The sequence below is a fragment of the Canis lupus genome, chromosome 7 (genome assembly GCF_003254725.2).
Source record: "Canis lupus dingo isolate Sandy chromosome 7, ASM325472v2, whole genome shotgun sequence".
NCBI classification, from domain to species: domain Eukaryota; kingdom Metazoa; phylum Chordata; class Mammalia; order Carnivora; family Canidae; genus Canis; species Canis lupus.
Genome location: NC_064249.1, coordinates 39,069,835 through 39,091,639, shown reverse-complemented (window position 1 = coordinate 39,091,639; position 21,805 = coordinate 39,069,835). Strand labels below are relative to the sequence as shown.

Sequence of the window (21,805 nt, the reverse complement as noted above, 5' to 3'; positions counted from 1 at the left end):
AATAATTTTTAGAATTAAAATATTAAGAAAAACAATTTTTGAATTTGATCTTCCTCTCCTTGCCATGGGACTGTGGTTCAAAATAGTGCATATAATGTTTGAAATGGGTTACACGTTCTTTTCATCAAGATTCAGAATCTTAGAACATGTGTGCAGTGAGGAGTGTCTCTGTAAGCATCAGCACCCCTGCCTCCAGGTCAGCACCATAGTCAGGACTCCTGGCTTCCCATGCTAGCGAGGCGAGCCCTGGGAGGGGTCCTCAAACCCTCTACTCCAGGGGGGATGCCATGCCTGTTTTCCCTGCTATATTGGGGAAAAATATATTCTCTCACCCTGTTCATAGGAGCCCAGGACATATCATGAATTCACAACAGTAAACTGCCCATCTCATCAAAACTCCAGTTTATGACTTGGAGAAATGGACATGTTTTACCTCAGATAATCACTTCTATTTTTATGGAATCACAAACATGTAAAAATTGAGCCTCTACTTCACATAGTACCTGCTAATGTTAAAAAAAAAAGGAAAAAAAAAGTCTTACATTTAAATCCCTAATAGCTTCTTCTAGGATTGCTGCAAGCTGACAAAACTGTTATTACCTCCAAAGAGATGTTGGCTCTATTCTTCGTTCATGAAGCCACACGAGTGTTTCACGATCGCCTAATGGAATATACAGAAAAACGGCTTTTCTATCAATTTCTTTCAAAGGAACTTGAGAATTATTTTCAGGTAAACTTAAATTTTAAGAATTATTTTATTTTATTTTTAATTTATTTATGATAGTCACACACAGAGAAGAGAGAGAGGCAAGACACAGGCAGAGGGAGAAGCAGGCTCCATGCACTGGGAGCCCGACGTGGGACTCGATCCCAGGACTCCAGGATCGCGCCCTGGGCCAAAGGCAGGCGCTAAACCACTGCACCACCCAGGGATTCCTTAAGAATTATTTTAAATGGTATCTTAGGCAAAAGGGTTGTTTTCTCCCTCTTACACTGTTGGTGGGAATGTGAAATGGTGCAGCCACTCTGGAAAACCGTGTGGAGGTTCCTCAAAGAGTTTAAAATAGACCTGCCCTACAACCCAGAAATTGCACTGTTGGGGATTTACCCCAAAGGTACAGATGCAATGAAACGCTGGGACACCTGCACCCCGATGTTTCTAGCAGCAATGTCCACAATAGCCAAACTGTGGAAGGAGCCTCGGTGTCCATCGAAAGATGAATGGATAAAGCAGATGTGGTTTATGTATACAATGGAATATTACTCAGCCATTAGAAATGACAAATACAAAAAAAAAAAAAAGAAATGACAAATACCCACCATTTGCTTCAACGTGGATGGAACTGGAGGGTATTATGCTGAGTGAAATAAGTCAATCGGAGAAGGACAAACATTATATGGTCTCATTCATTTGGGGAATATAAATAATGGTGAAAGGGAATAGAGGGGAAGGGAGAAGAAATGGGTAGGAAATATCAGAAAGGGAGACAGAACATAAAGACTCCTAACTCTGGGAAACGAACTAGGGGTGGTGGAAGAGGAGGAGGGTGGGGGGTGGGGGTGACTGGGTGGCAGGCACTGAGGGGGGCACTTGACAGGATGAGCACTGGGTGTTATTCTGTATGTTGGCAAATTGAACACCAATAAAAAATAAATTTATTATTAAAAAAGTTGTTTTCTAAAAGTCCTCAGCTGTTTCTATTGTATTTATAACATTAATATTATTAGCAATCCCATTTCCAACTTGATAATGTCTAAATAAGTACAGACTTGATATGATGGAAATGATAAGGTCTTGGTGCCTTCGCTGGTGCATTTGTCCTTTGCAAGCTCTGAAACTGCTCCCGTTTCTCCAGGGCTGGAAGAAGTGCACACTCTCAGTACCTCCAGCCTTTTGAACTGTGGTGTCCATGGTGCCGGTGGACTCCAGGTCTGGAAGGAAGGACAGCACTTCAGGAGGCTAAGCCACACCACCAGGGTTAACAGGAAGCACAGGGGCAAGCTCAGCACCTTCACAAAGCCTCCTTGCAGGCTCCTCTCAAGAGCATTAGGGAGGTCCTTGGGAATTCCTTCCAACATGACTCCTCCTTCCTTTTCCGTCTTCTTTGGTGGTGCTGCTTTCTCTCACCCTGTTCATAGGAGCCCAGGACATATCATGAATTCACAACAGTAAAAAAATAAAAAAGACTTTTGGATATGAATCTTATACCTAGAGATATGTGCAAGCACATAAACTCAGAGTACAATGTATACACACACACATGCACATCTGCATTTGTGTGTATGTGTGTACTCATGTACATGTACATAGGTCTCTTTAAGACAAGTCACAAATGCAGAAAGTTTTTACGAAATATTTTCTAGACACTCCCATACAATCCAAGTTCTCTGCTCTTCAGCCCAGATCCTTGATGTGATGATTCATGTTAGCACACAGCCCCCTCCCCTCCAATCTTTCTGTTAGGCTCACAGGGATGACTCTTCTCCCACCTGCACATCCAGCACTCATGGGTGGGGTCTCTCAGACTTGGCCTGGTGTCACTCCTCCTTCCTTGCCCTCCTTGGGGCTACCCTTCTGTGATGCTTCGGCCTCCTCTCATCCCTGCATTCCTTCGCTCAGAGACCACACTCCCCAGCCTACCCATGTATTGTTTCCACTTTCTTCCCTGAGAAAACAGTTGAACATAGAGGGTACCACATGGGCTCTGCCTACCTGCAAGGCCCAGCCCCTCCCATGCCCAGCTGTGGAGCTCTGGCAGGTGACCCCCTGTGTCTCAGGTCCCTGTCACTGAGGTTAGGGTAGCAGCTGGACCCACCTCGTAGGCTGTGCTGAGAATCTATGGCACAATTTGTGTCAGATGATTAGACAGTTTCTGACACATAGTAAATGCTTGATAGATATAAGCTATCATAGAGCAGTGGTTTGGCAGAAAGAATCTGAACCCTAAAGTGAGACCTTGGTTTGTCTGCTAAGTCTAGCTCATGTTGCTTGGGGTGCTTCATGCTCAACATGCAAAACCACTTGCAGAACCATTCCCAGTCTTTGCCCCCTGTGCTCTCTGCGCTGCCTGGATGCCCTATCCTGATGGCTCCCACCCCTGTGATCAGCGGTACCCTCCAAGCGTACATCTGCACTGGAAACCTCAGCACCTTACCCCCACATCCTAGCACAGCATCACCTGCCTCTGCCTGTACACCTCTGGGGTCCCTACCCCCACTACCCTCTGGCCATCCTTCAAAATTCAGCTCATGCTTCCTCTTGGGGTGGATTTTTCCGGCCAACACTGCACTCTTTCCAATTTGAGTGCCCCTTCTTTGTATTCCTATCATAGAACTTATTACAATGTAATTACTTCTCCCTCTCTCTAACCTATGGGTTCCATAAGAACAAAGTCATTGATTTATTTTTTATTAAGTTTTTTTATTTTAATTCCAGTATAGTTTTTTAATTTTATTTAAAACATTAATTAACATATAATGTATTATTGGTTTCAGAGGTAGGGATTAGTGATTCATCAGTTGCATATAATACCCAGTGCTCATCCCATCACATGCCCTCCTTCATGCCCATTACCCAGTTACCCTATCCCTCCACACCCCTCCCCTCCTGCAATCCTCAGTTTGTTTCTTGTGATTAAGAGTCTCTAATGGTTTGTCTCCTTCTCTGATTTCATCTTGTTATATTTTTTCCTCTCTTCCCCTATGATCCTCTGTTTTGTTTCTTAAATTCCACATGAGTGAGATCATATGACAATTGTCTTTCTCTGATTGACTTATTTCGCTCAGCATAATACCCTCTAGTTCCATCCATGTCATTGCAAATGGCAAAATTTAATCCTTTCTGGTGGCTGAGTATCCATAGTGTGTGTGTGTGTGTGTATATATATATATATATATCTACACATATGTGTATATACATATACATATATATACATATATATACATATATATACATATATATACATATCACATCTTCTTTATCCATTCATCTGTTAATGGATATCTGGGCTCTCTTTGTTGATTTTTATTTTTACTTAAATCACCAGAATTTAGCATCCTTTCTTACTTTCAGTTGGTGCTTGATAAAGATATCTGGGATGAAGGGAGAAGGGAGGGCGGGAGAAACTTTGCTAAAAACAAAACAAAACAAAACAAAACAAAACTAGAATCTCTGTATTTTAGTAGAGAGAGCTCATTCCTGCCCATGAAGTTTGTAAACTCTATCCTATAAAGGCCAACTGAAATTCAGGTTTAAGACTTGGCTAGACCAAACAATAGATGTAGAGGCAGTAAGACATGGGCACGCAAATGCTTCAGGGACACAAAGCTTGCCCTGTGGATGGACAGCAAGAATAACTACAATATCCCCAAATTAAAGACATATTGACAAATCTTCCTTAAGGATATAAGGATATAAAGTAGTCCTCTGAGAATTTAGGTTTATATGACAATGTTTAATCAGTTGGTTGGCAAGCTTATTTTAATTTTTAAAAAATACAATGCGATAATAAAAACAGTAGTTGTACTTACACTGTGCCAGGCACTGTTTTCAGAGCTTTTTTTTTTTGTTTTGTTTTGTTTTGTTTTCAGAGCTTTATATGTCATTACTCATTTTAATCTCTATAATGCCTTTGTGATGTTGGTGCTGTTGTTATCCTCACTTTACAGATGAAGAAACTGAGGCAGAAGGGGATTAAGAACTTGCCCCAGGTTACATAGCTAGTCAAGTGGTGGATTCATCCAAACCCAGGATAGCTGACTCTAGATACCCCTTTAATCATCATGTTATTCTGCCCCCCAACCTTATCTCCTGAGTGCCTGCTAGGAATTTCCAGTACCAGATACAAGTGAGAGGGTGCTAAGACCTACATAGAAGGCGTGGGCTTACAATACAGGTGCAGCACATTTCTGGAAGTGCTGTGACAGACCTGTCTGCATGAGTGGCCTAGGGATGGAACCAAACAAGTCATTTTTTTCTACCAAGTTTTAGAGGAATGGGAAATAATGGTCAGATCTCTTTGTATGAGGGATAGATGAGAGCTGGCCAAGTGGACCAGGAAACCAAGTGTGGAAGCTTGCCAATTTATGGTGGTGGTGTTTTTAACTAGAATACAGATTTTATTTAGATTTGCCAGTTTTCAAATCACTCATTTGTAGGAGTGGAGGGCTGCATTTTTTCTATGAAATTTTATCCCATGTATGGATTTGTATAATTATCACCACAGTCTTAACACAGAATTGTTCCCATAACACAGAGATCTCCCCCATGCTACCAGATGTATGATGGTATTTAACAATTAATTAAGGGAAGAGTCCTTATTTTTAATTGTTAGTGAAACTTCAAGATGTTATTTCCACAACAGAGACTCTTAATTTAGGGCCTATAGATCTTCAGAGTGTCCTTAGATAGAGCTCTATATCAATATATTTGGTCTCCTTTGCAACCTTGTATTTGACTACATGCATTTTAAAATATCATTCTGAGAAAGAGTGCATAGGTTTCACTGACAAAAGGTAAAGAGCCCCAAGACTTGCCTAGCTCTGTTGTGCCAAGAGCTTCTCTTATAGAGATCTATTACATTCGTTTTGATAACAAGTAGAATTTTGCTATTAACAGGTACTATTAAATGATTATTTTACAATAGATCCAGTGGACCAAAGAAAAACTGATGAATGACTCAATTGTATTTGTGGATTTCTTGGATATAAACAAGGCTCATAGGAAAAAGATCTATCAAAATACTAATGACTATAATAAACTTGCCAGTATACTGAATGAATTCCAAATGAAGTTAAGTTCAGCATCTTTGGAGGTACAGACATGTGTAAAATCTGAGGAGTGCTGTGTGTATATGTGTGTGTATACATATGTCATGTATACATACACATGGATATGTATATTTATTTCACAACAGATATTTTCAAGACTGTGTGTGTGTGTGTGTGTGTGTGTGTATATGTGTAAGAGAAAGAAAGGGGCACCCAAGTGGCTCAGTTAGCTAAGCGTCCAACTCTCGATTTCAGCTCAGGTGGTGATCCCAGGGTCCTGGGACCGAGGCCTGCCTCAGGTTCCACACTCAGCCGAGAGTCTGCTGGGGGTTCTCTTTCTCCCTCTGCATGTCCAGAGCATGTCCAGGGCAGGCAGGTGTCAGAACGGGGGCACCAACAAAATCACAGATGCCATAACCCTATTTCCTGGGGTCTCTTCTCCCCACCCCCACCCCCACCCCAGAGTTCTACCCCAAGACAGAGCAGTAGAACAGCCCCAGTGCTGCTGCTCTCTTCCTTTTCTTCTATTGAGCCTCTCACTCTCCCAGTCTTGCTCACTGGAATACTGGCAAAAGAACAGTCCTCATTATGCAAATTTATTTTGCATAAATGTAAACCAGTTTACTGGGTCTAGGTTATTGGGTTACCAAAATTGTCACTCTCACTTCCAGATCCTTGTATGTAAAACTATAGTGACTTTTCTCTGCCTCTAAACAGTTTATCTGTCCCATTTCCTCTGCTAGATTTTTCATTCCATGGTGTTCTTCAAGGAAGCAATAGAACACATCGCAAGAGCTTCGAGGGTCCTTCGACAACCAGGGAGTCACATGTTACTGGTAGGAATTTAAATTGTTCCAGTCATTTTAAGTTTCAAAATAACAATTAAGGAAATCTGATAAAATTTACTTTGCTTACAAAAGTTTTACTTATGCAGACTTTCTATTTGTGAAAGCTTGCAGCCACTGAGTCCCCACAACAAGGTGATATTCCTCTCTAGAGTCAGCATAAGAAATTTATCAGCACATAGAAATGCTTGTTTTTAGAGAGCATTTGACATGAATAGAAGTGCTAGAGTTGGCACCATCTTTAACATATCCTCAGCACTGATGTACCATCACTTCAGGGGGAGCTTGACTTTGAGAATAGTACATTTCCTGGAATATTTAGAAACATGAGTCTTTGCACAAAGTTCTACTTCTCATAAAAACAAGTGGAGTTAAATTCTTGCAAAATCCCCAAATAACTTGAATAGAGGAAAGCTTACAGAAGGCTAGGTCAAATCCAACACATGCAGCCAATTCTAGGAATCATATTATTTATGAATATTTAAGCTATTGTTTGTGCCTATTATTGATGTATAATAAAAATTATAAATACTTTGATACTTTGATTTATGACTAGTTATTTAATTCACATCATTTTTTCCCAAAAGGACTTGTTTTGCATTCAGAACTACTAGACCTCTATTTAAACAGATATGTATAGGGGATCCCTGGGTGGCTCAGCAGTTTGGCGCCTGCCTTCAGCCCAGGGTGTGATCCTAGAGTCCCGGGATCTAGTCCCATGTCGGGCTCCCTGCGTGGAGCCTGCTTCTCCCTCTGCCTGTGTCTCCGCTTCTCTCTCTCTCTCTGTTTCTCTCATGAATAAATAATAAAATAAAATCTTTGAAAAAATAATACTAATAAAAAATAAACATATGTGTATAAGACTAATTAAAAGGAATTAAAAATTGAAAGATAGAATTAAGGTAAAAATACAAAATGAAGTATTTCCTCCACTAAAACTATTCCTTTACTAACTGTTTGCATCTCATAAATGGCACCAACATAGATCTGCTCAAGCCAGAAACCGAGGAACCCCTCATTCTTGACACTTTTCTGTCACACCCCACACTCAACCATCAATATATCTTGACAATACAACTTCCAAAATATTTTTCAAGTCTACCCACTTGTATGCATCGTGTTTGCCATCACCCTACCTGAGTCACTACCACCTCAGCCTGCAGCCTTCTCTGCCTCCCTATCTAAAATAGCAGCCTCTGGGGATCCCTGGGTGACTCAGCGGTTTAGCACTGCCTTCAGCCCAGGGCATGATCCTGGAGTTCCAGGATGGAGTCTCAGATCAGGCTCCCTGCATGGAGCCTGCTTCTCCCTCTGCCTATGTCTCTGCCTCTGTGTGTGCGTGTGTGTGTGTGTCTCTCATGAATAAATAAATAAAATCTTTTTAAAATAAATAAATAAAATAAGAGAGCAGCCTCTTCCCCCCTTCAGTCTCTGTCTCTGTCCCTTTATTCTTGCTTTTTCTTCCTAAACCTTAGCATTATCTGATCTTATGTACTTCAATTTCATTTACTTATTATGTCTCCACATTCAGAACATAAGCTCCATAAGATCTGTGATTTTGTCTGTCTTATTTCAGTTTTTAACAGATTTTTTTAAAGATTCTATTCATTTATTAGAGAGAGAGAGAGAGAATGAGGCGGAAGAGGGGCAGGGAGAAGCAGACTCCCTACTGAGCAGGGAGCCCAATTCGGGGCTCAGTCCTAGGACCCTGGGATCATGACCCAATCCAAAGGCAGGCACTTAACCAACTAAGCCACCCAGGTGCCCCTAACAGATTATTTTTTAACTCCCAAATGGCACATACTCTCAGTTTGCTTCTTTTACCGTAAAGTGACTTTCTTTTTTAATAACAAGTGAGTTTGCAAAAAGTTCTCAATTCTAAAATTCCTGAGAAGGCAATCAGAGCAATTTTTTAAAGACCTAACACTCAACTAGAAACTTGCCTCCTTAACAGTGCTTTCTCATGACCCTATCATCCTATCAGAGCCCTTATTAAAAATACAAAGTAAAGCATATCAAGTCCCTGTTTCCTCCCTGATCCCATGACTACTTTGCCCAGTTAAACATCATTAATAGATCTTCGCCCCAGGTCAAGCTAGCACTGGGATTCACTTATGTAAAATAGTAATATAACCAGAAGCTGACATAGCCTGTGAGGCTTCAGCAGGGAGAAGCAGCTGGAGGGAGCATAATGACTTAGTGAAGAACATTTAAAACAGATTTTAAAAAAATAAACAATCATGATCTAGATTGGCCAGTTTAAATGAGATTAGTTGAATAGGTAAAGAAGTAAAAGATAAATCATACATGACTTGGTAAAAGTAAATATCAGTTCAGCTTGATTTTATTACTGAACCATCAGAGCAAGAAAACAAGTTTCTAGAGGCTGCCCTCCTTCCTTGGCTCAATACCCAGTTTTTCCATCTCCCAAGCCAGCAACATGCTATCATTCTGACGCTTCATCAACTGTTACACATCTCCCTTTCTCTCTCTGGCCACAGCCAGGAAAGTTTCCTGGATTTTAAGGACTCATGTGTTTAGACTGGGCTCAACCAGATTATCCAAAATCATCTCCCCATTTCAAGGTCCTTAATTTTAATCACATTGGCAAAATCTCTTTTGCCATGTAAGGTAATATATTCACATGCTCTAGGGATCATGACATGACACATTTGGGGGTGAGGGTGAGGGTGGCAAAGATATTACTCTACCTACCACAGACAGTATCCGCATATTTTTCTCTTAGCTGCTTTCAAGGATAGATACATAAAACAGTAATTATGAAACTATTGTTAGTTTTATAACATAAAGATTTAGTATGTAAAATAACTACAAAAGAGGAAGGAACAAATGGAGCTATATTGGAGCAAACTTTCTATATTTTACTGGAATTAAGTCAGTATTAATCTGGAGTAAATTGATAAAATATCCAGTGTAATTCCTAGAGAAAATATCAAAGAAATACATAATATAAAACATCAAAGGAATTAAAATAGAACTCTAGAAAAGGTTGCATTAACACCAATAAGAAGGTACTGAAGGAGAAACAAAGGAGAAAAAGACATGAGACATTTAAAAAAAGCAATATGGTAGATGTAAATCAAATCACATCAATCATAACATTAAATATAAATGTACTAAATGTTCCAATAAAGAGGCAAAGATTGTAGGACAGAATTTTTTTAAATCTAATCATATGCTATCAACAGGAGTTGCATTTTAGATTCAATGACACAAAGTGGTTGAAAATGAAAACATAGAAAAAGATAATTCATGCCAACAATTCCCATAAGACAATTGGTATAATTATACTAATATTAGACAAAATAGACTTTCAGGGAAAAAAAATAAGTGTTCTGAGGGAAAAGAAAGATGTTATAATGACAAAATCATCAATCATCAGGAAGACATAACAGTTACAGGCACACACACATAACAACTAAGCCCCAAAATATGTGAAGCCAAACAGACAAAATTGAAGAGAGAGAAATAAGCAGTTCACCAGCAATAATTGGAGTCTTCAATATCCCCACTCTCAATCATTAGTAGAGCAACTAGATATAAAATCATTGAGGATATAAATATGTCAACAGTACTGTACAACAATTTAACCTAAAAAGAAAAAAAACAAAAAACAATTTAACCTAATTGATATATACAGAAGACTGCTTCCAACAACAGCAAAATACACATGCTTCTGAAGCATACATGGAACATTCTGCAGCATAGACCATGGTACCAGACTATAAAACAAGCCTCAGTAAATTTAAAAGGACTGAAGTCATTCAAAGTATGTTCTGACTACAATAGAATTAAAGCAGAAATCAATTAAAAAAAAGAAAAAAAAGAATTAAAGCAGAAATCAATAACAAAGAAATTTGAAATATTCACAAATATGTGGAATTTTTACACATATCCCCAAATAACCAATGAGTGAAAGAAGAAATCACAAGAGATATTAGAAAATATTTTGAGATGAATGAAAACACAACATACCCAAAAGCATCACTTAGAGGAAAATGTATATAAGCTATAAATGCCTATATTTTTAAAAAGAAGAAAAATCTCAAATAACCTAACCTCCCACATTTGGAAACTACAAGGAGGAAAGAAAACTAAACCCCTAAGCAAGCAGAAAGAAGGAACTAATAAAGATGAGAAGAAAGTAGAGAACAGAAAAGCAATAGAAAATATCAATGAAACCAAAGGTTCTTTGAAAAGATCAACAAAATTGACAAACCAAAGAGGGAAGGAAGGAAGGAAGGGAGAAAGAAAGAATGAATGAATTCATTATTAAAATTATCAAAATCAGGAATTAAAGAAAAGACATAACTACCAAAATTACAGAAATAAAGGATTGTAAGAGAATAGTATGAACAACTGTGTGCTGGCTCATTGGATAGCCTAGATGAAATGGACACTTGCTGGGAAGACATAAACGACTGAGCTAAAGAAATAGGTAATCTGAATAGACCTAAACAAAGAGATTGAATTGGGAATTTAAAAATTTCCCCTAGAGAAAGCCCAGGACCAAACAGCTTCACTGGAGAATTCCATCAAACATTTAAGGAAGAACAAAATCAATCCTTTACAGACTCTTCCAGAAAATAGAGAGAACAGCTCCCAACTTTACCCATGAGGCCAGTATCATCTGATAACAAAACCAGACAGATGTGGAAATCTGTCCACAATTGTCCATTGTGAATAAACAAAATATGGTGTAGCCCATCCAGTAGGATACTACCACATGAAGGAACCACAAAACCATCATGCTAAGTGAGGAGGCAGATGCTATTTATGATTCATTATAGGAAGTCTACAGGAGGCGGGTTCCCAGGCCTGGGGTTGGAAAGAAGACTCACTACAAGCCTGGAGATATTTCCAGTGATAGAAATGTTTGAGGATTGGATTGTGGTGATGGTTGCATAACTGTAAATTTACTAAAAATCACTGAATTGTACATGTAAAAGGTGGTATAGTCTGTAAGTTACACCTCAGAAAAGCTGCTAAAAAAGATAATACTTGGTCATGATTACCAAAGAGCATTTAAATGTTTATTGCTCAAAATAAATAGGAAAAGATCTATCTAAATTCTTATAAATGAATATCCAATCAAATATTGGCAATCATATAATGATGATTTATAAACCTGCCAATGCTATTTTTCCAGATTGTGTTATCTTTCTAGTGAAATTGTCTCATATGTCAACAGACAATATAGAGAAGAAGTGAAAATATTGACTGTGTGTGAAAGTCTTATAGAACTTTGATGAATACTTTAGTTATATTTAATGTATTTCCCAAAAAGTTTATAAACATTTTGGCCATGTAAATTTCTAGCACATACACATAGGCAGCTTATACACTGCAAAGATTCCAGGATGTATATAGGAATCATATGTTGTATTGTTCTTCCACAGATTGGAATAGACGGCTGTGGGAAGGAGACCTGTGCCACCCTGGCCTGTTATTTAACAGAATGCAAACTCTACCGAGTGCCCACATCCCACAATTTTGCCTACGTAGAATTCAAAGAAGACTTTAAAAGGGGCTTCATTCAAGCAGGATTAGAAGGGAACCCCACTGCTCTGATAGTTGCTAACTTAAACCCAAAGCAGGTAAGTACATTTTGTCTATCTTATTTGCTAACGTTTGCTACATAAGTAGTGCCCCCCATTTAATATTTGAAAATGAAACACAGTCCTGCCAGCCTGCCCTGTTTTTTACGTTATTTTGTCCTTATCCAGTCACAGCCCAGAGTTTATATATTTGTCATCATGCTGCAGTTTTACATAAGCATTACAACAAAAGTATTTTCTGTCTTTATAGTTTTCATTTTAATTGGCAAATTATAGTTTGCCCACGTAGCTACACTAGTTTTGTCGTCTGTGTTTTGAAAACAACACCATCATCTGAATTCACTATGTCCTTGCGTGCTCCGCAGCGTGCCATCACAGATTTGAGGCTCCTTTTCCTCTATCCGCTGCCCCAATGTCAGCATCAAATTTAGGTCTCCCTGCAGGATGTGCTTTGTTCACAAGCAAAAACTGCTAATCACCCAGCTTCATTTTTAATCTGTTTTATGGCATAAATTGTGCCCTTCCACAGCCTGAACATAATTCGGCCTGCCATCTCTGATTGTATTTACTTCTTTGTGGCAACATTCCAAGGCACACTGTTCATCATCTATGTTCCACGCTCATAGAGTTATAAGCGTTGTGTCAACTCTCATCTTGTTTTTTCTCTGCATACTGGGCCTCTCTCCCAAGGCTTGTGGTGTTCTTGCATGTTGTTATTTTGAGAGTAAGTCCTAGTGTTGTATTGTATCTGCTGTTCTCTATAGTATCTGACTTTCCTCTTTAATTCTGTGTCCTTCCTTTCCCAAATTTAAATACCCTGGTCTGTTCATTAGCTTGAGGTTTCTGCCAGACACCTCTGGATTCTAGGTGTCCTTTCTCCCCTGCCAGGAGCCTACCGTTCTAGTTTAAGAAATCATTTTTCAGAAAACTACTGTAAGGTCAAAGCTAAGATGGATGTGATCATCTATTCCCATGTCATTTAGGACTTCAAGGTCATTTGACTTCAAGGTCTTCCCCACACTTCCCAGGTTTCTCCTGCTCACATCATTGTTTTCCATGTGAATCCAAAACCTGGTGCTATGACAATGTTAAATTAACATTTGTAAAGAGGATTACAGAGTGCTGGATGGTGATCCCCAGTTCAACAGGAGACCACAAAAGAAAGTGAACTAGAGAAGTTTACTACAGGTCCTCGAAGAAGTAACACAGCATGCCTTGAGGGGCCGCCTGGAGAGGTCAAGGCAGGGTATGGGCAGAGAGAGGCAAGACCCAGGGCACATGCCTTCATCAGGGGCTGTGAGCAGAGCGACTTGGGGTTCTCAGGTCCACTCAAACCTTAAGAGTAGGGTTTCGGTTTGCCCCATGAGGGTCTATCTAAGGGGCATCTAAGGTACACAGGCCCTGAGCAGCAGGGACTGCTGCTGACCACAGACTGTTGGGGAAGTCCTCCCAGGAGCTAGCACTTGCTTGTCACTCTGTGGGCTGCTTGCATGAGGGGCTGGTGTCAGAGTAGGGTCTCCACAGGCTGCCTGGTGGAACAAAACAGATGCTGAGACAGCAGCACCCCAGAGCAGTTAAGTGAACCCTGGACAAGTAGGAAATAATTGGTGTGCTTAAGAAGCTTCGTCAGTCCTCCATCAGTCTTGGATGAGACAGAAGATCAGCCAGCTTCGTGTGAGCTCTGTCAGCCCCTCCTGGAGACTGTCCCACTAGCTTTCCTTCCCCACCTGGGCTGAAACACTAGGAACCCGGGAGGGTCTGAAGAGTATCCCAAGGAGGTCATGATACTAAGGATGCTTTTTTTAAAGTAAAGCTTGGACTTATTCTCAAAATCCAAATGCTCATACTTATTAATAAAAATTCCCTCTGATAGTTTCACAGCTCTTTGTCCTGGGTTTCAATTTGGTGTGTTTCAAGTGGAATATGTAAATAATTTACTCAGTCCTGATTCATCATTTGTTTCACCTAAGGAGGCGTTTTTGGAAGATTTGAACAACGTTCTCAATATGAGGAAAGTACTTGACCTGTTTGAAAATGAGGAGCTAGATTCCATTGTGCTAAGGATGAGATCTTTTGTTGAACAGTCTGGTTATATTGATAATAGGCAGTCTTTACTTGCATTCTTCCAAAAGGTATTGGTTTTTTCAAATTATTATATTAAATTAAAAGTAGACTACATTTATAATTCTGTACCTGATTTTCAAGTTGGATAAAGTTTTTTAGTTCTTTAAATGAGTTTTTAAAGTTAAAACTAATGACTGGACCCCCGCACACAGACAAATCACACCCTAAGGACATCCAGGGTCATCTGGGTCTGCCTGCTATCGGTGGCTAAAGAACATGGTAATAACAAGAGGCAAAGATAAGAGAAATAAGACCCCGGGTTTACTTCTTACACTGAGTTCCCTGCCTACCCACAGTTGGCATCAAGTCCGCAAAGACAAGAAACAGGAATTCTTGTATCCCTTTGAATAGCCTGGAATTGGCCAGGGGGTGACGGGAACAGACGGAAATAATCCAGATAGAGCAGATGATATTCTAAAGGACCTCAGCAGTGGGTCAGTAAAGGGCTGGTTTGAAGGGAGGCAGGATCCAGACCAACGAGCTAAGCTTTCTGCATCTTAAAGGCACAATGACTGAACATCCACCTAGTGGTGAGAGAGGTGTGATTGCTGAAAGCAGGAATCCACAGGGGAAGCACCGCAGGCTGGCTTAGGTCTGGCGCCAGCTCCTATCTGTGATGGAGTCGTTGGAAAATCGAACTAGGCCACCTCATCCTCTGTGGATGTTTAGTGATCTGGCACAAGAAGATGTTAAAAATTCCAGAAATGGAGTCCACTACTGACAACATCGTCATGTGAACGGATGCTTAGATTGGGTCATATTTTTAAATGCAATTATCCTGATCACTTGTGGCCCTCTAGTGCCTTGTTACTAAACTGGTTTATATGTATGAACTGATTGGTAAGGAGGAACAAAGAATTTCTAACTTGGAGTATGGAGAACAGTGCACTCTAGAAATAAAAAATAAACCAAAAATCCCAGTTAGAAATCAGTTTTCATTATTTGTCTATTTTATATCATACTTCCAAAAATGGCATGAAGTATCTTACAGTAATAATAGTGAATTCATCATACTTTCAGCTGTTAACATTGAGCATCTTTAGGTAGGAGTTTAAGAATGGGTTAGGCAAAGAGAGGTAATTTCATTTTTAACTTAAACATTTCTCTGTTGTATAAATTCTGCATTGAGCAGTTTAATTTACTTTTATACATTTTTTAAAGACAAAAGGAAAGAAAGAGAATCTTACGCTTTCCTCCTCTTTCAGCTTTTACCATACTTCTTTGGCAAAATAGGTTGCTTGATACTCAAACATCATCTTATCAGTTTGTACAAATTGAACTGTTTGAGTTGAAAGGAACATTGATTCACCTAAACTGCTCTCAGTAATGTGGTTTCATTTAAAGTGATGTATGGGAATGAGGAAAGAAGCTGCACCCCTGCCAGTCCTTCAAGAAGCCAGGAACAGCAGCCACACCACAGCACAGTCATATGGGGGAAAGATGCAGGGAGATTCACAGGAGGCAGCACCTGCCAAGTACCTGGGGATGGTTGAGGCTCTAATATTGCTGAGCTCTAACCCTTCAGGATTTTACTAATGCTTCCTTCATGTCCCACCCATGACATTGGTCTGTTTTTCTCTGTCTTTCAGCTTTCATTCATCTGACCACTTCCCACATTGAGTTTCTAGGCATCTTAGATGCACACCAATCCAGAGCCAAAAGTGAAGTAGTTAGACTTGTCCCAGTCTGCTGTAGGATCCCCTACTGAGCAGAACTCGGGCACCACACCCACTCCTAAGACCTGGTTTATATAAGAGGTGTTCCAGGTCCCAGAGAGCAGAACCTGGCTACTTTCCTCACCTGAGCTCCGGGGATGTGTAGTTTCCTTTGGAAGGTGCTCGGGGCACACCTGCTCAGTTCTAGTAAAGAAGTGAAACAATTTTCAAATGGAATTTTTAATAAAATATTTTTTCCAAAGCAGAGGATTACATTTTAACAACTTATATCTTTATTAATTTTCAGAGGATATATAAAAATCTTCATATTTTTATAACCATGAGTCCCACAGGACCCCACTTCCGCCAACATTGTAGAGCATATCCTTCTATGATCACCATCTGCACAATTGACTGGTATGAGAAGTGGCCAGATGAAGCTCTCCTTGTTGTAGCCAATTCTTTCTTAAGAGAAAAGGTGGATTTACAGAACAGAGAGGTAAATACATTCTCTTTTAAAAATCTGACACAATGGAAGATTTCAAGTTATTGACAGCATCTGACAGAATTAGATCTCTGAATGAATCCTAGGTAGGCAAAAATAGGCAGCTCTAGGCAAACTATGACATAGGTCAAGGGTTTTCCTTGACGCTTCATCAGTTTCCCCTGATCTGTGTCAGAGATGCCCAGATTCCTTACTGCCCGGCCTTCTGAACTCTCCTGCCCCATGGCAGACAGCAGAATCCCCAAAGGGAACAAGCTCCACTTGGCACACCAGATGCTGTGCTATGGATGCTGTACCCTTTGCGTATTCCTTATAAGTCTCTCTGTCTCCAACAAACCACATGCAAAATTAGTTCAGAACTCATGAGCCTTAGTAAGTAAGAATCTTCCCTAGCATGGCCCAACCAAAGACCCATGGGGTGTCGACAAAAGAAGCTATAAAAGTAGCTGCCCGAAACTTGGTACAGCACTTGCGACGTTACCTGGCAAGCACCCAAGGAAAGCAAAGGCTGAGGGCGAGTCAGGTGGACCTGGGAAGAATGTGCAGCTGGGCTCAAGGTGACCAGGTGATTGGCTAGCCATAATGGGCAGGGCGGGTGCTGGGGCCAGGGTGTGTCTCAGACACAGTTCTCTCCAAAACTGTGTAAGGGGCACTCTCTCCTTCAGTTTTCCCAGCCACATACCTGTATGTCCTTTGAGCCCCTACATTTTTGCAGCCTTCTTTCACTCAAGGAAGAGAAGTAGAGTCTCTTGCAATTGCTAACCCACTTTAGGAAAGGAAGGCACCATGAACCAGGCCACGGACGATGGCCTCTGAGTCCTTGGACAGCTGGAGCAGAACGGAGGGGAAAGCCTGGTAGGATGAGTCCAGCATGTCACCAGTCACCGGTCCAGTTGTTGCCTCTTTCATCCCAACACCATCTAAGCCACTAGCATGTCTGTATTCTCGGTCCCATTTGCCGGGGGCCTTCTCAACCTCAACCTCGCCACATATCAGAATGATAAACAACTTCAGGTTATTCACCATGTTCAATTTTCTCTTTATGTCTATTTAGATTGTTGTCTCTTAATTCTTAAAAATTATTATTTTGTAGAACTTAAAAGAAAAACTTGCCCCAACATGTGTCCAGATCCACAGAAGTATAAAAGACTTGAACACAAAATACTTCCAAAAAACTGGAAGGCATTATTATATCACTCCCAGTAGCTACTTGCAGTTCATGGATACCTTTGCTCACATTTTGAGGTCACGGGAGAAGGGAATGCAAACAAAGAGGTAAGACTTTGAGACCAAATCAGAAATATATATCTATATTTTTAATTGGTGCTTTTATTTGTAAAAAGAGACACAAATACAAAAGAATGAGTCAGAATCTGCCTTTCCAGTGGGGGAAAAGGACAAAAACTGCACAAGCCCTTGAGAGACATAAGGCATCCACAAGCTGCCTGGCAGTGGAGACCTGGCTGGCACAGGCCCCCTGGGAAAAGGCAGTGTGCCCTCCCCTTGATCATGTCCTGAAAGCAAGAGCAAGCGCAGGTGCCACCGGCTTTGCCTTTATCCCAGGGACACCAGCAAAATAAAGGGAGCCCAGTGACAGCATCATTGATGGTGAGAGAGTATTGCTGAGGAGCCTATGCAGCTCCAGAGCCCCCACTGCACCGGGGAAGGTGGGCAACGAAATACTAGGTAGGACATCTCGTACCTGATCAGAGTCCAGGAGACCACTAACAGCCTCCTGGGAAGATCGGGAAGTGAGTGGGAAATGACCTAGTAGCCTCTGCCCACAAGCATCCTGTGCTCTCGCTCCAGGAGGCCCACAGGCACAGGGTGTCCGGACAAGACTCCATGACCTCCAGGGGCCACCCCATGAGACACCCTAATTAGCCATACTGATAGGGGCTTGAATCCAATCTGTTCTGTGTCTCAGTCCATGCTGGATGACAGTGGCTGTGACTCTGACCACCCCCTCCCCCCAGAACTTAGAGGGTAGGCCACAGCCAGGCTCCTGATTGGGCGCATCAAGAGGCATTGGCAGTCATACATACTCTCCTCAGATGTCCAGCAGGAAACCCAGGACAATGACAGATTATCATCACCAGTTGTGCTAGAGATGTCAGACTGGTTTGCATATGGCAGATTAGTGTAGGCCTAACTTTTAGGCAAGAAGTAGTAGCAGCCTCAGCAGTGGCATGATGCTAATGTGAGGGCAGGGGCTAATTTCGTAAAGTTGTTGTTAACAAGGTTGGGGGCAGGGAGTACATGGCAGATTCAACTCAGCTAAATTTAGAGCAGTTGCTGGAGTCTGTAAATACAGTGAGGCTACAAGGAATCCTCTTAGATTCTTTAGAAGGTGAATCTTGTCCTGTTGTTTTAAGTAAAGACTCTTCAGGTCCTGGATTTAGGGACTTCTAGGTGGTTCTGGAAGTCTGTGGATGGAGCTTTTTGTGGGTCGATGGTTCAATTTGAGGCTGATGACAGCAGTCTGGATAAACTGGCCAGATGCCCCACACACAGGAGTTAAGAGATGAGTGGATCCTCTTTCCACCTCTGACTTTCAAGCTTCCAAGTGTCTCCTTCCCACCACAGGGACTGCTGCCTTCCATTTGCAGCAACATGACTATGATCACGCGGCCAGTCACTAGCCCAGTGCTTCCTCCCTTCCCCATCTTGTCTGTGCCTCACCCACACCCTCAACCCAGACACATGTCTAGGTGGCTCTTTGTGCTATACTAGAATATCTCCTACCCCCAACGTGTGGGCCAGACCAGGACCGCATCCATGCATGGTCATGATCATCTATTATAACTGCTCACCCCCATCACAGTCGTAAAGGAAGCCCCAGGCTAGAGGTCCCAGTGCCCCAGCTCCTATTTGCCACTTGAAGATTCCAGCAGCCCTGTGTCCCAGGGGTAGACATGGGAGAAGAAGTGGGGAGGGTTCATTGTGTGGTCTGGGTCCCTTACAGCCAATCTACATCTCTTCTCCAACCCAAAACTCATAATGAAACATTCTGTTTATATGGGAGGGACCCTTCAGGAAGGTAAGTCCCAAACTGCCTGCCTTATGCTTGGGCTCCCCTGGGAGCCAAGCTTCAGGAGCCCCACTGTCTTTTCAGTTTTTCATTTTATTTTTAATAGCACCTACTTCTTGGGGGTGATATTTCAGATTAACTGCCAAGCTGTGGCCAACATACATCACTCACAACAAATAACAACTCTGTTTAATACAGACTTGTGTTTTAGGAAAATCAGTCTGGTATTAGAATGGGGGATAAATTCGATATAAAACTAAAACCAAAGATTTGAAAGCTATTGTAGGAATCCAGATGAGAAGTTTTGAGGAGCTGTCCTGGGTTAGGTCAAAGAGTGAATTGCCCAGCAGTCTTGGTGTCATTGACAGTGTAAGCATGTGGCAACGACATCCTCATAGGTTAGGAAAGCCCAAGAAGTAGAAACTGGATCTTCCACGGGGCTTTTTCCTCCTTTTGCTAGAGTTAGGGCTAAACAGGGCTATAGATTTGTAGTCCTCTGATTTTACAGTGTTTATTTTATTCCTTACAAACTGTGTATTTTCAAGTTTTTATTCTAGTAAATAGGTAAGTGGAGAATTTTCAACTTTATCTTATGTTTCTTTAAAAAAATAATCTTTTCATTTTGAAATAGATTGACCAGAAGTTGCAAAATAGTACAGAGAGGTCCCGCATACATTAAGCCAGTTGCCCCCCTCACTTGTTACATTTTCCATGACTGTAGTGCAGCACCATATCCAGGACGTTGGTGTGGACACCCGGTGTGGACACAGTCCTGTGCCCATTTACCCCGTGTGTGTGTTTGTGTGGACCTGCAACAGCAATCAAGATGCAGAACTAGTCCCTCACCACAGCCGAGTCCCTTGGGCAGCCCCTACGCAGCTCCCAGCAGCCCCCGGCCACAGTCTGGTCTCTGTCTCCAGCCTCCCCTGTACGTGGGGGGCGAGATGGGCTTCGCTCAGCATCACACCGTGGATTTCCATCCAGACGTTGCATGTATCAATAGTCTATACGTTTCTGTAAGCACTCTGAGGCATGGATGGGTATGCATGGGTATGCACATGAGTGCAACCACTCATCCACAGAAGGAGCCAGGGTGGTTTTTGCGGTGGAGCGGTTCTAGGAGAAAGGCCAGAAACAGGCCACGGTGAGTATATGCTGGATCGTAAAGAAAATACCACATTGTTGTCCACCGCGGCTGTGTGCATGAGGAATAGTGTTCCTCTACAGCCTTGCAGACACGGCACTGTGGTCTCTGCCTGCGGCCCTCCACCACCAGGGTAGCCCTCTCTGTGCCTGCGCCTCCTTTCCCCGTCAGTGTCTCTGCACAGCGCTGGCACATTTGCTAAATGGATTCTTCAGTTTTTCTCATTGCCGAGTTTTGAGAGCTCTCTGGGTGTTCTAAATAGGAATCCTCTGTCTGATATATGGACTGCAGATATTTTGTCCCAGCAGTTATTTGTCTTGTCATTCTTTGGATGGAGTCTTTCTGTTTTAATTTTGATGACATCCAATCTGTCAAATTTGGTTTTCTTTCTTGGCTGTGCTTCTCTTGTCATGTCTTCGAACTCCTCCCTCCTCCCCCAGTCCTGGGTCCTGGAGACTTTCTCCTATGCATTCTTCTAAAAGTACCACAGTCCCACCTCTCACACTTCATTCTGCCCTCCACTTAGAATTAGTTTTGTGTAAGGCATGAGGCTTACATCCACAATCTGTTGTATAACCAGCCACTCTACACCCTTTGTTGAAAATCACTCTCGCACCTTTGTCAAAAGCTAGTTGACTGTGCATCTGTGGGTTTGTTTCTGGCTTCTCTGTCCTGTTCTGTTGATGGAGGTACCTTACCCTCTGCCAAGACCTCTTCCTGATGACCATCATTACTTAATCAGTCTCACAATCAGGTAGAGAGATGCCACCCACTGTATTCTTTTGCAAAATTGTTCTAATCATCCTAGTTCATTTCTATGTAAATTTTATGTGAATTTTAGAAAAAGCTTGTCTGTATCTACAAAGAAAAATCTTACTGCGATTTTGGTAGGCATCACATTAAACCTATATGATAATTTAGAAGAATCGACATCTTTACCATGTTGTCTTTCAATACATGATTGTGGTGAATCTCGCTTTGCTAATATAATGCTATTTTCCCCTCAGGAATCGTTTTTATATGGGTCTATCCAAGATCCTGGAAGCAACCACTCTAGTTACAGATATGCAAGAGGAGCTCTTGGTCCTTGGCCCACAAATAGAACAAAACACAAAGGTACATTAGGACACCTGGGTGGCTCAACGGTTGAGGG

The 21,805-nt window shown here is 41.5% G+C and overlaps 1 protein-coding gene across 15 annotated transcripts in view; it reads left to right on the top strand.

Annotated features, from left to right (window-relative positions):
- Positions 1 to 21,805, top strand: part of DNAH14 (dynein axonemal heavy chain 14) — a 475,011-nt gene that overhangs the window by 374,121 nt on the left and 79,085 nt on the right. For all 15 annotated transcript variants that reach the window (XR_007411998.1, XM_049112476.1, XM_049112477.1 and 12 more), the window contains 8 exons: positions 560 to 730; positions 5,646 to 5,813; positions 6,513 to 6,605; positions 12,035 to 12,232; positions 14,164 to 14,325; positions 16,280 to 16,471; positions 17,571 to 17,752; positions 21,660 to 21,768. Coding sequence is in view for 14 of the 15 variants with exons in the window: in XM_049112476.1 (XP_048968433.1) it covers positions 560 to 730; positions 5,646 to 5,813; positions 6,513 to 6,605; positions 12,035 to 12,232; positions 14,164 to 14,325; positions 16,280 to 16,471; positions 17,571 to 17,752; positions 21,660 to 21,768 (1,275 nt within the window). In the remaining variant the exon portion in view is untranslated. The remainder of the gene's footprint in view (positions 1 to 559; positions 731 to 5,645; positions 5,814 to 6,512; positions 6,606 to 12,034; positions 12,233 to 14,163; positions 14,326 to 16,279; positions 16,472 to 17,570; positions 17,753 to 21,659; positions 21,769 to 21,805) is intronic.